Here is a 17,133-nt window from a genome sequence, read left to right as displayed (position 1 = left end):
TTCCTGTAGCTCTGGTCAGCCTCTTGTTTTTCGTGATCCTGCCAGACCTAAAAAAACATATACACAGACTGCTTGTTTCGACTTACGCCTCAATAGCTTCGGATCTGGTTCAACTTCAGCAGCATCGAGTTTCATTCCTCCTTCTCCTTGGCCATCCTGACGCGTTCGATGTTGGTGGTCAACAGGTCATCGCCGACCAGCTTGATCGGACAGTGCTTGTTGAACTCGGACCACGCATAAAGTCATCTATGGCCTTCAGTTGGGCCTTGAGATTGAAGCCTTCCTCAATGAGCGCAGGAGGCAATAATGTTCTCGACGTTCTTGACAATCGTCTCGACTCCCTTGCCGTTGTAGAAACCTTCGACCTGATCTCGGAGCTCGACAGCTTCCGTCGATGCTGTTGAGGCGCCCGGAGGTACAGAGGCTCTAAATTTGCCTACCATCCTAGGTTAGTATGGACTGAACTAAGAAATGGAGATGGCACGAAGATGATGTGCATGAGTTGGACGCCAGTGGAGAACAGGGGCGAGAAGGAAAGAAGGAAGAGAGAGAGAGAGAGAGAGAGAAGAAAGAAAAGACCACTACGATGACGCTATTACTGCCCCTCTACTAACGTGGGCCGACCGAAGTGAAAAATAACAAGATATTACAAGCTGCCGAACCGGACGGACCGTCATGGTCAAGGCCGGAGCCCGGCAAGACCGGTACCAGCGGCACGGCCGGACAGCAGATTGGACACTTACATCAAAAATACCCTGCAGAAAACCAGCACGTCTGCGAAATCTTTTTTTTCCCTGCCCTCCTGATTAAGTACGTTTCCTTCACTGCGTGAATTCTCAAAGGGAAATACTACTGTCTTGAGTAATATTTTGCTGTTAATTACTTTGCATCACCGAAGTGACATTTGATGGCAAGGCGAGATTTGGCTTCAGGCAAGTAGAGTGACGAAACAGGAAATAAAATTACAGTGACTAATATGTATATAAGGACTAGGTTATTGTTGCTAGGAAAGCCATGTGGTCAAGATGGCCCGCTCGAGGTTCTCTTCCCAGCGGTCGGCTGCCACACATCATGGGGACAGCTCTTCGTCGTCAGAGCCGTGGACAGGCTTGGACAGGCAGATATCGCCCGAACTGAACCTGAGCGAGATCAAAGCGCCAGCGCCCGTCCTGAACCCCGGCGAGAATCCTATAGCCCGATATTCATCCCTTGAAGACGGAATGGCCAACCGCCGTCGACAGAGCGTGGCCATACGTGAGAACGAATGTGCTAATGGAGCTAATGCAACTGGAGACGGCGAGGAGCTGTGGGAAGAAGAGAGCATTCGCCACCGACAATCTCGTGACGGCCATTCGGAACATACCATTGCACAAAGACGACCAGGCGACAATGAGGAAAATGAAGGATACGAAGGCCGGTTCGAACTCGCTAATCTGGCCGAGATGGCCTCGGTCGGAGCGGTCGAGAACGAGTCCGAGGCACACTGTTATACACACCGCAGTCTGGAGCAAGAGCTCGGACGGCCTGAGCTCGCGTTGGTAAATGAGCCAAAGGACGAAGGGCGTCTGACTGCCACCAGCCGCGTGAATCGGCTGAAAGTCAACATTTTCGTCCTCTCGCATCTCACCTTCTTCTCTATCATGGGAACACTGGCTCGCCTGGGCCTCCAGGGGCTCACAAATTATCCGTTGGCTCCAGTTGGATTCGATACCATCTGGCCCAACTTTGCCGGGACGCTGATTCTCGGACTGTTGTCCGAAGCGGCAGAGCTACTTCACCACCCAAAGAGTGCCAGGAGTATAGCCAGGCCGCCGTTTCCAGAAATGTCGCCCGTCAACCACGCGTCTGATAGCGAAAGGTCGACAGAGTCCGGCGAGACCAAACGAGCACAGCCAGAGCCCTCGATCCCTATTCCGCTTCACATTGGCCTGGCCACAGGCTTCTGCGGCTCTGTCACGACTTTTTCCTCGTTCATGCGAGACAGCTTGCTGGCCATCGTCGGCGGGGCCACCGTGACGCCTACAACGCCATCGCCTGGTCAAGACTTCATGTCTCTGGTCAGCGTCCTCATCGTCACTCTTGCCGTGTGCATGGCGGGTCTCAAGGCTGGAGCACATGTAGCCATCTTTCTGAAGAGCTTCGATAAAAAGATCCCCAGGCGGGTGGTGCGCAGGATCGACTACATTGTTGTCGTCCTTGCCATCGGCTGCTGGGTTGGTGCCATCATCATGGCCATTCTACCACCCGACCGTCCTTCTGGGCCCGTCGGCCACAAGATGTCTTGGGCGCAAGAGACCTGGCGCGGGGAGGCGGTCTTCGCCGTCGTCTTCGCCCCGCTGGGCTGTCTCCTGCGGTTTCTGCTGAGCACCAAGCTGAACCTCCGCAGCGTAGGGTTCCCACTCGGGACATTCTTCGCCAACTCGCTCGGCACCCTCGTGCTGGCGGTGACCTGGGACCTCCAGCGGCTGCCGGCCCAGTGGGCATCGACGTGGATTGGGGGCAACTTGGTGTCGTGCCAGGTCTTGCAAGGGATTGATGATGGCTTCTGCGGCTGCTTGACCACGATCAGCACTTGGATTCTGGAACTGAACGGGCTTCGGAGGGCGCACGCGTACACGTATGGGTGTGTCACTCTGGGGACGGGGCTTGCCATTGTGGTGGTGGTGATGGGATCGATGAAATGGGCAGATGGGATAGAACAGCCAGTCTGCACGACGATCTAAGAGGGCTTGGTTCATTTTGTGCATGTAACCCAGAGTAGACGGTGCGCGGTCAGTCCGAGCAAAGAGACGCAGAGCATTCTGGTATATAGCTAGAACCCTTGGTACAGGAATTATCATTGTAGAAGATTGGAGCAGGTGCATCAAGATCAAGATCCTATCATGCCATTGGCCTCGTGACACTCATCACTAGCTGGATTTGCGGGTGAAGTCTGGTAGCTAGAAAATGAGTCCAAGTCGCCTCGTCAAATAGCGCAACCACTTTAGCTGCCCTATAGTCGGTCTGTCAGACACGCAGCGCTGCAGGACCCTGCCTGCAGTATATGCATGCTACCGTAGTGACTTGAGTCATCTCAATCAAAGGTCAGAACCTGCCCAGAGCCCGATGATGACCTTGTGGCTTGTGAGGCTCAGCTCTGCGCGCCGCTCCTGTGCTACTTAACTCGGCTTGCCACCAGATTTGATTCATCAGCGGCCGAAGAAGCGTTGTCGTCATTCTGCATATGCACAAACTTTTTTTCGGGGTTACGGAAAATATTTGGACGAGCTGGTCGATAGGCTGTCGATCTGCGCAGAGTCTAGCAGGCTACTGCAATTCTGTTTCCTACTCCCGTCCCCTCGTCGTGCCCTGTTCCGACGGAACAACCGGAATGCCCAAACGCTGGTATGTTGTTTGTCTTCTCCAAAAAAGATGTATGTCAAGTGGCGTTGCAGCAGGGTGAAATCCCAGAGTAGAAACACTCATGGTTGAAATGGTTGGTGACACCAACACTATGGACACCCACAGTGGGACTAGAGCAGTCAGGCCTCTAGATGGACTGACTTCTCTGCAAAAGCAGATCAGGCCATCAATCAGCGGCCAGACCAGTCTTTCGAATGGTTCATGTTACACGCATGTGCTTACCGTGCGTGCTAAGGGTTGGCTAGTGGGCTGCCAAACACCCGCTACAAACGCTACAGGGCCACAGTGCCACAGTGCCACAGTGCCACAGTAGTAGAAACTCGAATTACAGCATTTCCCCCGCTAGAGCACCCTAGAAAGTAGGAAAGTGCCAAACCCGGCCTCCTCCAACAAGTACTTTCTAGGCAAACAATAGCAAGCTGCCTTGAAACAAACCCAAATGTGCCCTGGGAGAGGAGTGGTCCAAGCACATTGAATCCAGACAAAGGGGTGGGTTTACAAAGAACAGAGGAGGGCTCCAGTGAAGGGGGTAAAAAAGAAAAGTAAGGGCTGGGAACGATAACAAGGAGTCATCATCAAAACGCGGGACGCGGGGGATTTGGGGGGGGGGGGGTACCAGGACATACCCTTTTTTCCAAGGCCAGGCTCTTAGCGCGTTTGGAAACGCGATAACCCATGTCACACAATATTCCCGTTCGTTTCGCGTGGACAGATGGGTATTTTTGTACTGAAATTTATCGGCTGGTGTTTGCAAAAGAGAGCTTTGGAGCAGTAGTTTGTGATTTCTGCACTTTTCTCTAGAGTAGTCAGTACTGTGGTCGCCGCAAATGTTACAGCATCTCACCTTAGGAGGTCATGTGCAGCCAATCACCCTCACCTTCGGACTTAAACAGCTCCTTTCCTATTAGTCATTTGCTGCTTCATCCGTGCAGATCTCGTCACTCAAGTGGTGAGCTGTCACCTAGGAAATTAGCAGGGCAGTCTTGTTCTTGGCCTGGTAAAGGGACACACTATGTGCATGCTACTATAGTATGATATTTTCTTGAGAGGGTGCCCAGGGAAGGAAAATTGAGAGAAAAGATGAGAAAGGAGTGAAGAAAGTGAGTGGCCTTAAAGCATCAGTGACCATTGGTTTTTCTCTCTTTATTCTCTCCCCTTTCCCAAAAATGTCATTCATCCACTCAATGAGAGCTCGACTTCCATATAATCAAATTGGCTGAATTGGCAAATGAATCACTACCTACCATCGAAACTTGAAGTCCATCCTGTTTGGTGTGACCAGGGAAGCACAGACCACCCTGTCTATAGGAGAACGCCAAAACATCATACAGCAGCAGCGACTTGGCGGCGACTTTCTAGGATCCCTCCCCCCTCATAACCTGTTGGGCACACCTAAGCTTGCAAATGCATTGTACGCTGGCAGAGAGGCAGTACTTTGTACCTCCCAGGATCTCCACTTAGCCAACAGCACCACACACCACACTGACAATTTTCGCCCGCCCACACCAAAACTTCATATCAGCCCTGGTACCCCTGCCCACACTGTGGCACCAACCCTGTCTCCTGCTACTGCGGCCCAGACAGGATCGACCGTCCACTTCACCCCCAGACGGGCCAAAAAAAAAAAATTGAAGCCTCTTCTCTCCTCTCTCTTCAAACCTCCCCGGATACCCGAAATCCATCCACCTCACCACCCTCTTCCCCAGGAACAGGACGTGGTTGATAATCGTTTGTCCTTTTCAACCCATCTGGACTGGACTCTGCAGGTCAAGGAATTCATTTTCCCAGGACTTCTTGCATCTCCACTCCCATCCGCTTGCGTCGTTTGTCTCGCCTAATCTCCTCGATTGCGGACCGACCTCAAACCTTTACCCAACACCCTTCTTCACCCAACCACTTTTGTCGTGGGAATCTCTCCAAGCCGACGCACCTCGCGCTCGTTTCTTGGTTGTGCAGAGTCGACAGTCGGACGGTTCATCTCACCGATCGATCAGTTGACGGCACCCTTCACCTCAACCTCAAGACGTTTGTCGGTGACCCAGCGTTCCCGCAAAAGTCAAAAAGGTTGAAATTTGCGACATCACCCGCCACCCTCAATCCATCCATTGGTGAGGGCCTCACTCCAGTCGTGACGCATTCATCGTCAGACCAACGGCAGCGCCTGTTCTCTTCTTCACACACGAGCGTTTACAACAGTCACGCCACAGTCGCGGTCACTGTTCGTTTTGTGTGTCGTCGAACCCGCTCTTCCCGCCACGATTTCCTTCAAGTCGCGGCCTTGACGTTTGATACAACAAACGCAAACCAATAAACCTCTGCGCCCAACGCCCAACTCCTCCGATCCCGCGAATCTCCATCGACATTCGTCTTCGACGTACCGACCTTACATATGACTTCCACTGCGAGTCAACCCTCTACCACCACGGCGCCGAATACTACTGCTGCCTCGACGGCTCCTTCGTATGCCTCTGCCGCTGGTGCCGCGAAGAAGCCTTCCTCGACGCCGCTGGTCGTGACCGGTGCCAACCCACCCTTGGTGGCCGGCTCTTCCACCTCTACTTCACAAAATGCCAAAGCTGACTCTGCGCCCAACATGAACGGCCGGCAGTCTGTCCCCCCCGCCATCCCCACAATCGCCAACGGCACTTCCAGTCTCAACGGAGACTCGGCAAGCCACAGCCGCAATGGCTCTGTCACCATAGCTGCCCCCGGCAACAACGGTTACAATCCCAAGGCGACGGGTTCCAGCATACAGTTTGGCTATGACAAGACTCCCCAGCCTGCCCAGGCCCAACCCATCAGCATTGCTGGACGTATTCCCTCGCCTGCTCACAGCCCCTCTCCCATCCCACAGCCATCCGCCAGCGGCGGAAAGCCTGGCGCCACAGACAACTCCTTCAAGATTGGCAGTTTTACCAATGATGGCGACGTAAGTCTTTGTGTGCGGGCGCAGCCTCCTGTCTCGCCCCCTTCAACCCACCCCCCTTTACCCCCACAGACATTTTCGGAATGCGCTAACGTCTTTGCAGCGGATGGCTATGCGCCCCAACTCGATGCAGATGTCCATCCACAACAGGAGAGACTCGACCGTCTCGCAGCACAGTGACATGGGTCACCACGGCGGCCCGGGCTCCAACCGGGGCGGCTTTGGCCAGGGCGGACGAGGCCGGGGTTACAATCCCCAGTTCGGCAACCCTCAGATGGGTGGGCAGATGGGCTACCCTCCCGTTCCCAACAACCAGTACCCTCGAGGCCCTCACAACCAGGGTCGCGGCGGCATGGCTCCACAAAACTTCGGCCGCGGTGGTATGCAATACCCCAACTCCCCTCAGCCGGCTCGAGGGAGTCCGGCCATGCCTCACGCCATGCCCGGCCAGGGCACTCCCAACATGAACGCAGCGATACCTGTACCCTCGCCCCACGGTACATACGCTCATCAGTACGGCCCGCCCATGAGCGGCGGTGGTTTCCAACAACAAGTAAAGACCCCATTTCCACCAGATAGTGCCTTTTCTTTCAGTCATCAGAAATCGTTCAAGAAGAAGAAGGGGTCTAGCTGGAATTCCGAAAACAGACAATTCCGGCAGCCGGATTCTTCTTTCAACCACACAAGTCAAGATATGCCCAACAAGGCTGGCCGCTTGAGTAAGCGGCCGGGCTCTTCAGCAGGCTACGACCGCCCCTATCGTGGCCGTGGCCCGCTACTTGAGCATCAAGCGCCATTTCCACCTCCGCAGTTTCTGCAACTACCGCCACCGGTCCTGGATCTCGCGCCAGGCCCGGAAGGCTTCGAGCGCGTGAAGCATTTGCTGACAGAGACCAAACAGAACTACGGCTACGGGGCTCCTTTTGACCCCAACAGACCTCCTTTCATGCCTGTGCCTCAGTACAACGGCCCCATGTATCCTCCAGGCTCGCCCGCCCCTGGGCCCTTCCCCCACCCCTATGCAGCCCCTTATCCTGCTCCCACCGGCCAGCCCATGTCTCGTAATAACTCGCAGATGTCCGAACGGCCAGCTTCCAGCACCGGAAACCAAGGCACCATGGGCTTCTCAGCCCCTCCCCAAGCTCAAAAGGGACCCGTCATTGCCACATCCCCTCAACCACCCACTCAGTTCGTGCGGCCTAAGAGCAAGGCGATCGCCATTCGCAACCCAGACGGCAAGGCGATTGATCTCAAGTCTCTGAAGGCCCCAGCGTCGCCGGTGCCAAGCATCCAGCAGTCCAAGACACCCCCTGTCATCGCCTCGACACCAACGCCACCACCCAAGACCGGAACTCCTTCCTCGCACTCGCGCAATGAGAGCACGTCTACGGCCAAGCCCGACGAGATCAAGGCTGCGTTCCTGGAAGCTGTGAAGAAGTCCAAGGAGGATGTGGCTACCAAGACCGACGATAATAAGGCTGCGGTCGAGGGCGAGGTCAAGGCTCCAGCCGACGAAGATAAGGTGGTGGAGGAGCCTGCCCAGACCGAGCCAAAGGCCGTCGACGTCAAGGCCGCGGACCCGACAGAGACGGAGCCCGAGGCCGAGGCTGAGGAGACAGCCAAGGATGAGCCGGAGCCCAAGGCTGAGGCTGAGGAGCCCAAGGCCGAGGAGGTCAAGCCTGAAGAGGTCAAGCCTGAGGAGGCGAAGCCTGATGCTACCCCCGCCCAGGCTGACCAACCCCCTGCGGAGACTGAGGATGAGTACATGGAGAGAATGATCCGTGAGATGGAGGAAGAAGACGCCCGCAGAGAAGCAGAGCAGGCTGAGATCACGGCAAGAAAGGCGGTGGAGAAGGAGGCCGCAAAGAAGAAGGCCGAGGAAGAGCGCGTTGCTGCCGCTGCCGAGAACGACCGCAAGCTCCGGGAGCAAGAGCGGGAGATGGAACGTCTCGAAGAGGAGAGGGAGAAGGCCCGAGAGCTGGCCGATGCAAGCGGCGAGGCCACATCTGTCTCCGAGCTGCTGGCGGGCAAGATTTCCGACCTCACAGGTTCTCAGAAGAAGGACTCGTCGGCAAATGCCGCAGCCGACAAGCTGTCCAAGCTCACCATTAACAGCTCCAGGGACGCAGTCTCACCAGGTTCTGCGCCCTCATCGGCCAAGTCTACTGGCAAGGACCGCAGGCCTGCCGCCCTCAACCTGGCGCCGCTGAAGACAGGCAGTGTTGAGGCGCCACCGCCAAGTGCGGCCATGCAAGCCCTCAAGTCGGCGAGATTCCTGACCATCAGAGATGAAATCAAGTATCCTGTCGGCATTGCTAGCCCCAACCCGGCCACCAACGCAGCGGCTGCCAAGAAGGGTGGCTCCTTCAAGTATGACTCTGCGTTCCTGCTGCAGTTCCAAAAGGTCTTTACGGAGCAGCCTTCTGTTGAGTTTTCTCAGCAGGTCAAGGCCCTGATCGGCGACTCAGATGGTGCACGGTCTGCTTCGACTAGAGGTTCAGGTGCGGGTCAAACGCGCCAAGGGTCTAAGTCGTCCGGAACGTTTGGCTCGTTCGCTCAGCCTTCTGGAAAGCCTCTTCCTCCAGGCACCACGTCGGACCAGCGGTTCGCCATGTCGCAGGGACAGATGGCCCGCCCAGCTCTGAGCGGCCCCATGGCTTCATTCGGCCGTGGCGGTGCTTTCCCAGGGCCCAGCAACATGGCACGCCAGTCATCGAGCTTGGGTCTCTCCAACTCCCGGACTGGAAGCAGAAACCAAACACGCGGCGGCAGCAAGCCAGGAAAGGCCTTCAACCAGAACGAAGCCAAGCTTGCTGCGACCATGCCTCTTACTGCGGGGATGGACCTCAAGCCCATTGTTACTTCATCCACTGGCTGGAAGCCGATGAGTCTGACTCGCAACGCCCAGCCAGCCGCCGCGGTGAACAGCACCCTTCTCGATCCTGAGACTGTCCAGCGCAAGGTCAAGGCAGCGCTGAACAAGATGACCCCGGAGAACTTTGACAGGATATCAGAACAAATTCTGCAGATCGCTGCACAGTCCAAGGACGAACAAGATGGACGCACTCTGAGACAGGTCATCCAGCTCACATTCGAGAAGGCAACCGACGAGGCCCACTGGGCGGCCATGTACGCCAAGTTCTGCAAGCGCATGCTGGAGACGATGAGCCCCGAGGTTAAGGATGTCACCATCACGGACAAGAATGGAAACGTCGTTAGCGGTGGCGCTCTGTTCCGAAAGTACCTCCTCAACCGTTGCCAGGAGGACTTCGAACGCGGCTGGAATGTTGACATGCCCGAGCCCAAGGAGGGCGAGTCAAAGGAGGCCGCTCTGATGTCGGAAGAGTATTACAAGGCCATGGCTGTCAAGCGCCGTGGTCTTGGTCTCGTCCAGTTCATCGGTGAGCTTTTCAAGCTCGGCATGCTCACGGAGCGCATCATGCACGAGTGTGTGCGCAAGCTGCTCGACTTCAAGGATGAGCCCGATGAGGCCGAGATCGAGTCGCTGACCAAGCTGTTGCGTACTATCGGTGCCAACCTTGACAGCACCGAGAAGGGCAACGCCATGATGAATGCCTACTTTGAGCGCATTTCGAACTTGGTCGAGACTGAACTGCCCAGTCGACTCAACTTCATGCTCCTGGACATCATCGACTTGCGCAAGGCCAAGTGGCAGTCCAAGGACGGTCCTAAGGGCCCCAAGACTCTGGAGGAGATCCGAGCTGATGTAAGTCATCCCCGAAACGATCTTCTCGACCAACTATGGCGATTACCCAATCACGTACTAATTTTTCTCTTCTTCTTAGGCTGAGGCTGCTGCCGCTGCAAAGGCTGCTGAGGCTTCACGAAGCAACACCCGAAACCAGCCTGGCGGCCGATCTCAGTTTGGCCGTGGCGATGCGCGCAACTCATACGGAAACTTCCACCCCCCAGCATCCAACACCGTGGGCATGGACGATCTTCGTCGCCTCAAGGGACAGTCCTCACGCGCTGCTAGCGGCAACGTTACCCTGGGACCGACCTCGATGTTGCTCAACTCCAGAAGCAGTAGCGGTCGCAAGCTCGGTCCTGGCGGCGCGCTGACCCGCGGTAACGAAGATTCCGCCGCCTCTTCTCGAACCGGGACTCCACCCACGCAGGCATCTGTCAATGCATTTGCGTAAGTAATGACGATCACTCGCAGCCTCCCCATTGCGTCCAGAGAGAAAGAAGAAAACATGGAAAACTGACACAATATTAGTGCCCTCGCCAACATGCCTGGGGAATCGGAGAACCCAGCCTCGCCTCCATCCACAGCAGCGTCTCCTGCGCTTAACCATGCTAAGCCGTCTGCGCATTAAGAGGTCGACTGGTACCCTTTTCCAATTCCACATCCGAACCAAGCATTAGAGCATTCATTGCACAATTAGACTGGGCAGGCGGTTTCTGCATTTACGGCGGGGGAAAAAACACAACTATAAAAGTGACCAGATTTCAACCTTTCTTCAAGATACCTCAGCGGCATAGACGTAGAGCTCGCCCGCATTCGAAAATTGGACGAGTTCTCGACTTTTTCATCATTTGTCAAACTCGTTGTGCAACGAATACTGCTCTTATTTTTTGCTCTTGGTTCTGTTTCTCTTTCTTAGTCCCCCACAAGGTGAAACTGGTCTTCTACCGCTTGCCCCCCCCCCCCCCCCGGAAAAAAATCGAAAGGGATTCCCATGACGCTGGTATTACTTGAGAGTGCAAAGGATGATCAGCACATGATGGGATGCTGGTGATGAATGGGTTTATGTATGCACTTGGAAGGACTGCGACGACTTCAAGCACCGGAATAACCAGTGATCGGGGATGGAAAAGTTGGCTTGCGTGGGGGGAACACACGACGGACCGACCACCAAAGCATTTCTGGGGCTTTGCAAAGGCTTTTGGAACGAGATTCTTCGCCTGTCTTTCCCTCTGCAGCAGCTAGAAAATCGCCCTTTTTTGCTGCTGCTGCTGGAAAGCAGGCAGCCCTTAGTCTGGCCATCAGCTAGATGCCCCTGTGTATATCAACCAGTCCGATTTTCACATCTAATTCAGGGGTAGCTAGCCGCAGCAGAGGGCATCATATCCTAGCTCTTTTAAACAAGGGGGCGTTTCTGTCTTTCTGCTTGCATTGTGTTATTATATGGTTAGCGTAGCTCTTATACACACGATCCCTTGTTTTCAGTCAATACTTGTGATATAAACGAGACTATGTGGTGTGGTGTATAGGTTCGAGGCTTGAAGGTGACAACATGTAATAGGTTATATAAACCAAGTCAGGCTTGGCCTAGAGAGCATTGGAGAATTCAAGTGTCAAGAATGTTTTCTTTGTGTGAGTGAATAAGAGAGCACCCTACTGCTACTAACTCCATGAAAAGCAAGACGACAATTCCTCTAATCATGTCCAGGGCAACAGAGAGGCCTGGACTGCGTGTGTGCTCAACCACAAATATATAAACAAACAATGATAGCCAATCGCGCTTAGTCCATGCATGCATGACCCATCATCACCCATCACCCCTCAGGCCACTGCAAAGCCCAACTTGGCAAACAAGTTATCCATGGCCACCCATTGCCTGCCACACTTATCCAAGTATCGATCTACCACCCCCTTGAGAGTGCCGAATCTCGTACGGTTGTGTTCCGCAAGCGCGAGAATCTTGGCCCTGGTCTCTCTATCAGTAATAGCAACATCAGATCTGTCGACACTGGGATCAGCTTTCGCCCTCGCCTTCTCAACATCGAAGAGGCTGGCGAAGTAAATGAGCTGGTTGTAGATGTCGCGTTCCGAGATCTCGTAGCGCATACGGCCAAGACAATCCCGCGCGAGACCCTTGGGCCCCAAACACCGGCTTCCATAGACGCTCATCTGCCGGGTGCGGTTGCCACAGCTGCTGTCGTCGCAGACCAGCCAGCCCTCGTAGTATCGCGCCGTCGCTATACGAATGGCGCGCTCCACCTGTGCGACCACAGAGAGCGTGGACATGGTGGTGCCGCAGGAGCCGCAAGCCACGCCGGTGGGGGTCACACGGTCCGGGCTGGCCACGAGGCCCTCAAAGGCAGAGGTGGTCTTGCATGAGCGGCAGCGCAGCTGGAGACGTGCACAGTCGCGGAAGCGCACCTCATCGGGGATCTGGGACTCGAGAGGGTGGATCTCGAGGTCGTTGCTGTTGCCGTTGGACGAGTTGTTGACGTTGTTGGCGTAGCGGCGGATATCAAGCCCAAGACACTCGGCCAGCTGAGCTGTGGATGTGCCGTCGATATTGGCGCAGAGACGCTCGACAGGTGGGAAGATTTGCTTTCCGATGTACCACTCCACATCCGGTATCAGGCCTGAGTCGGTTTTGAGGACATCCTGTGGAGTATAGGCACGCTTTGCGACCGAGTCGGAGCCCTTGCTGTCACCAGTGATGATGTATGAAATGACATCGCCCTTCCTGACGGTCTTGCCCCGCGCGAGCTCACGCAGAGCAACTTGCACTTGGGGCATAGAGTCTGCGTTCGGATACTCTTTCGGTGCCTTGCCAAGCTGTGTGAAGATGATATACTTCTGAGCTTGGACGGCCTGCTCGCGCATCTTGCCTGCAGTCTCCCGTAGGTATTCGTGGATGCGCTGAATGGACAGCTCGGTGTCATCACCAGAGAGGATCTCGTTCAACAGCCGGCTGGAGATTTCCTTGGACAGAGCACAGTACTCTCGGCGCTTCATATCGAGGCCCTTGACTTCCATCTTCTCGATGAACTTGCCGTCGGATTCAACAAGGTTGATGGCAGCATATTTCTTCTTGGCCTGAAGCAAGATGCGTCTGAAAACATTGTCAATGTCGATCTCCAGGAGCCTGTAACGCTCATTGACAGCTTTCTTGAACTCCTGTCCGACAGTGAAGGCATCTTGAACGTTGTCCACATTGGCGTTGATCATGACGGAGTCAGTGTCACCATAGATGACTTGCAGCGACTTGCTCTCTGCAAGTTCTTTGGTGCTTCGCAGAATCTCACGGCCCTTGTAGGTAGTCAAGACAGCTAGTGGACGAGCATAGAATCGTGACTTAGTATAGCCCAAGCATCCGTACATGGAGTTGGCCGTGAGTTTCAAGGCAAGCTGCTTGATGTCCCACGTCGCCAATTCTTCAGCTGTCGCATTCTTGGCTTTCATCAAGCTCTTCACTTGTCGTCGGCGGCTGACCAGATTCGCAATGAGTCTGGGCAAGATACCCTGCTCCTGTTCCGAGGGTACTTCTGGGACGGCCTCTTCGTCTTCAGACTGTGTGACACTATTAGCAGAATTCCGGCGAGTATCTCATTCAGCGACAACGTACCAGTGATGTTCGGTCCACTGTAGTGAAACAGATATTGAACTCTTGAATGATGGAGGGGTACAGCGAGTTGAAGTCCATGACGAGGACAAATTTGTCGTATAGACCCTTCTCGGGCTCGAAAACGAGACCGCCTTTGTACTTGTCCTTCTTCTTGCCTTCACCGGCTTCTTCCTCGGCATGCTCTTCCTCCACACGCTGCCGGCCTCGAAAGTTTTGTTTGTCAGGACATATGTACTTGTTGCGGTGGAATTCATGCAGCAAAATGTACTCGTTCCTCTCGGCACGGGTACCTGTGAGAGTCCTCGCCCAGGAGTTACCCGCCAAGTTGGTCAGGACCTTGGTCAGTGGTAGCAATTGCACCTTGAGGGCCAGAGCTGTGATGAAGTATGTGTCCGTCTCCACATGGGAGACATAATCCAGGAGGCCGTCCTTGGTGTTCGCCCACGACTTCAACGCCACTTCATTGTCTACATCTCGTCGCTTATTGTTGCCCGAGAGGTAAAGGCTGCACATCTCTGTCAAGCTCCAAGTAGAACACTTGTACATGGCGGACTTGCCGGCGTCGTTGGCGAGGTCGCAAAGCAGGCGGCCAGCTAGAATTTGGCGCTCCGCAAAGACATTGCCACCAACTTTTCCGATCGACGATGGCCACTGGGTTCGTCGGAGCCTCCCAAGGCGAGACCACTGATGAATCTTCTTTTCGTGCAGACGGTTCAACAGAACGGAGTAATCAACTCCTTCCAGTTGGTGACCAAGAATCACGTCAGGGTCAACAACGTCCACCTGCGCCAGGAAGAAGGCAAGCAATTCAGTCTCCTGCTTCATGGTCTTGATAAGACCCATCTTACGGTTTCTTGCGGCTTGTTCAAAGCCTACAGGGAATACACCGCCATTGGGTCGAACGAGCGTGAAAGTCCGACATGGAAGTTTGTCGGCTGGTGTCGTATCGCTAAGAAGGACATTGTCGTAAATCCTAGCGCTGATGGACAGGATCTCCTGTTTGTTGTCCTTGACGTTGAATGTGGTCCGCATAGCCATGCTCATGAGAGTTAAGGGAGGAGCATCAAGATTGTCCGAGTCGCTCATAGGGGATACCATATTGGGGTGTTCCACAAGCACCTCTAGCCTGCAGTGCGAAGCGTTCTTCAGTGTACCAAAATCGGCGTCGTTGATCTTGAGCCAGCAGGGTCCCATGATATTCTTCCACAGAACGAACTGCTCGAACAGCGCCGTGTTGGCTCCGAAAACACGCGAGAACGTCTCGCCATTTGCGTCTGGGGCGATTTGGGGTTCTTCAATGTGTCAGCGGTAGACAAATCTGTGGGCATATGGGGGAAACTTACTGGTATATGGGTAGAAGAGCTTCATGTATTGTCCTTCCTTGGGTACGTCTGGCAGCTCGAAGGCATACTTTCTTGTGCATCCCTTGATCTTGAACATACCAACGTTCATCTTGGTCATGAGAGCGTCGATTTCTGTGTAGACATCCATCAAGCCAACCTCATCCGGAGTCTCGACTCCATCAACCAAGCGATGCTCACGAGGCAGGAAGTAGAGCTTCCTCAGGATGTTGTCAACTTTGACAAAACAACTGACGTAGGACTTTGTCTTCTTGTTCAAGACCTTGCCAAACAGGCAAAGACTTCCGTTGACTTCAGTATAGTCAGTCCAGAACATATTGAGACTGCCATCTTCCTCGATCGCATCTCTGTAGTCGATCTTGTTGATGCCTCTTGGTTCTGCAGCTGAGCTGCTGACAACATTCAACCTCGAGTTGATGTCGTTCCATGCCGAAGAGTCTACCGCAGCCTCGGGTGTGCCCTTATTCGGCGAGGAGTTGGCAGGAGATGGATATGGGTCAATCTTGATAGTCTTCTTGGGCACCCTGGCCGCTGAGAGGTTGACACTGGCCGCGGTGATAGCACCAGCGTGTGCGACTTCCATCATGTCTTCATCATCGTCTTCGTCCTCTTGGGCATCAGCCCTCAGTTTCGACATGCGCGCCGCAACCTTTACGGTGGGGGATGATGGAACGGGGTCGCTGGATGGGACATCATCTACCGGAAGGGGGCCCGGCAGGGCCGGCAGGGGGTCGTCTTCGTCCATGGGGATAAAGGCGTCGTCGTCACTGGCAACAAAGGAATTCTCGACATCTGCAGTTGGGAGGACATCCTCGCTGAGCCTGACCTTCTTGGGTGCAGGTCGTCGCGGCTCAGGGGCTGGTGATGGAATACGGGCTCGACGTCTCTCGGCAGACCTATCCCTCTTCTTTGACGGACGAGGCGCGGCTGCTGGTATGTTTTGATCGACCTCTCCCAACAGACCAGCCAGGAACTGATCGTCCTCTTCCGTCTTCACGACCTGGGACAGGGCGTTAGTATATGTCAGTGTCGGATCTCATACAGTCTGCTCACTTTGGTCTTGGGCTGCGCCTTGACGGCGCCTTTCGTGAAGAAGTCGCTGATATTTCGGTCTGTTGCATCACGCTTTGCCTGGTCCTCCTCCTTTTGCTTCTTGGCTTTTGTTTTTTACAATTAGAGAAATGCTCCGCGCGTACTCGGGCCTAAGGTACTCACACTTCTTGCGATTCTTGCCATGAACAGGCAACTCGTCCTCGCTGTCCGACTCGTACACACGGACGCGATCCCACTCCTCGCGACCGTCGTCGGCGTACCCTTCGCCATTATCGTCGACAACGAAGTCATCCTGATTCAAACGGTTTCGCACAATCGTCTTGTAGCGGTCCTCGTCGACTTCCTCGTACAGGTCCTGAACATCTTCGACTTCGTACGAGTCAAAGGTCTTCTTGCCCGACTTTCGCAGAGCAGCGAGCTCCGCGAGCCTGGCGCGTCTGTCGGCCTTAGGCATGGTGGTAGGAGGTGGTGATTGCACACAGCGTTCTTAGGTCTCGGCGGTCTCAATTGACCAGAGGGTCAAGGTTTAATGCCTGTGGAGGGCCGAAGTTCATGTTCTTCGCGTGCGTTTCTCTAGCAGGGAAGAAGTGCTTTGCAGAGTGAGGTGGGCACAGAAACCGATTTAAAGTGGCAGGGGGAGACGCGCCTGGCTGCTAACATACGCGTCGTGCTCGAGACGCCCTGCACGGCACTGTGAAATCCACGCGAACCCTTGTTGCTCAGTGGGTCAGTCACTACGGTACCGCCCGAAGCAGACAATGGTTGTACTGCACTACCGTATGTACACCCTGTAGTGCATAGAAACCGTAGCGCGGGGCAGACGGTTTAGAGTTCCGTCATCCAGCAGGGGTCCTAGTTAAGATATTTTTTCTTTCCTTTTTTTTCTGTTCCTTTGTTTTCGGCTTCCCCCAAATTCCCGTTTCCCTGCCACTCACTGCAGCAACTTGCGACAACCACCGCTCAACTTCACCTGCTGCAGCACAAATGCTTGCAGACTCAAAATATGTTCGTTTGCAGAGCTTGTGCAAAGAGAGTTACATTTAACATAGCGCGCCAACTGCCT

General features: G+C 54.6%; 3 protein-coding genes across 3 annotated transcripts; 2 read left to right on the top strand and 1 right to left on the bottom strand.

The window, feature by feature from the left end:
* Positions 1-1,601: 1,601 nt before the first annotated feature.
* M406DRAFT_25806 (uncharacterized protein) lies at positions 1,602-2,714 on the top strand (the record flags this gene model as incomplete). The annotated part of the gene is made up of 1 exon (XM_040917211.1): positions 1,602-2,714. A coding segment is annotated over one exon (1,113 nt), but the record flags the coding sequence as incomplete, so codon positions are not given.
* A 6,564-nt stretch (positions 2,715-9,278) lies between these two features.
* Positions 9,279-10,013, top strand: M406DRAFT_241669 (ARM repeat-containing protein; the record flags this gene model as incomplete). Its single annotated transcript, XM_040916150.1, has 1 exon — positions 9,279-10,013. A coding segment is annotated over one exon (735 nt), but the record flags the coding sequence as incomplete, so codon positions are not given.
* Positions 10,014-11,858: 1,845 nt separating this feature from the next.
* Positions 11,859-16,524, bottom strand: M406DRAFT_325463 (uncharacterized protein; the record flags this gene model as incomplete). Its single annotated transcript, XM_040919982.1, has 5 exons — positions 11,859-13,601; positions 13,657-14,948; positions 15,000-16,017; positions 16,071-16,174; positions 16,233-16,524. 5 exons carry the CDS (start codon positions 16,522-16,524, stop codon positions 11,859-11,861), a joined length of 4,449 nt encoding a protein of 1,482 aa, XP_040780947.1.
* Between the last annotated feature and the right edge of the window lie 609 nt (positions 16,525-17,133).

This window comes from Cryphonectria parasitica (assembly GCF_011745365.1).
Source record: "Cryphonectria parasitica EP155 unplaced genomic scaffold M406scaffold_1, whole genome shotgun sequence".
NCBI lineage: Eukaryota > Fungi > Ascomycota > Sordariomycetes > Diaporthales > Cryphonectriaceae > Cryphonectria > Cryphonectria parasitica.
The sequence above is the reverse complement of the archived record's forward strand: the minus strand, read 5'-3'. Positions and strand labels throughout refer to the sequence as shown.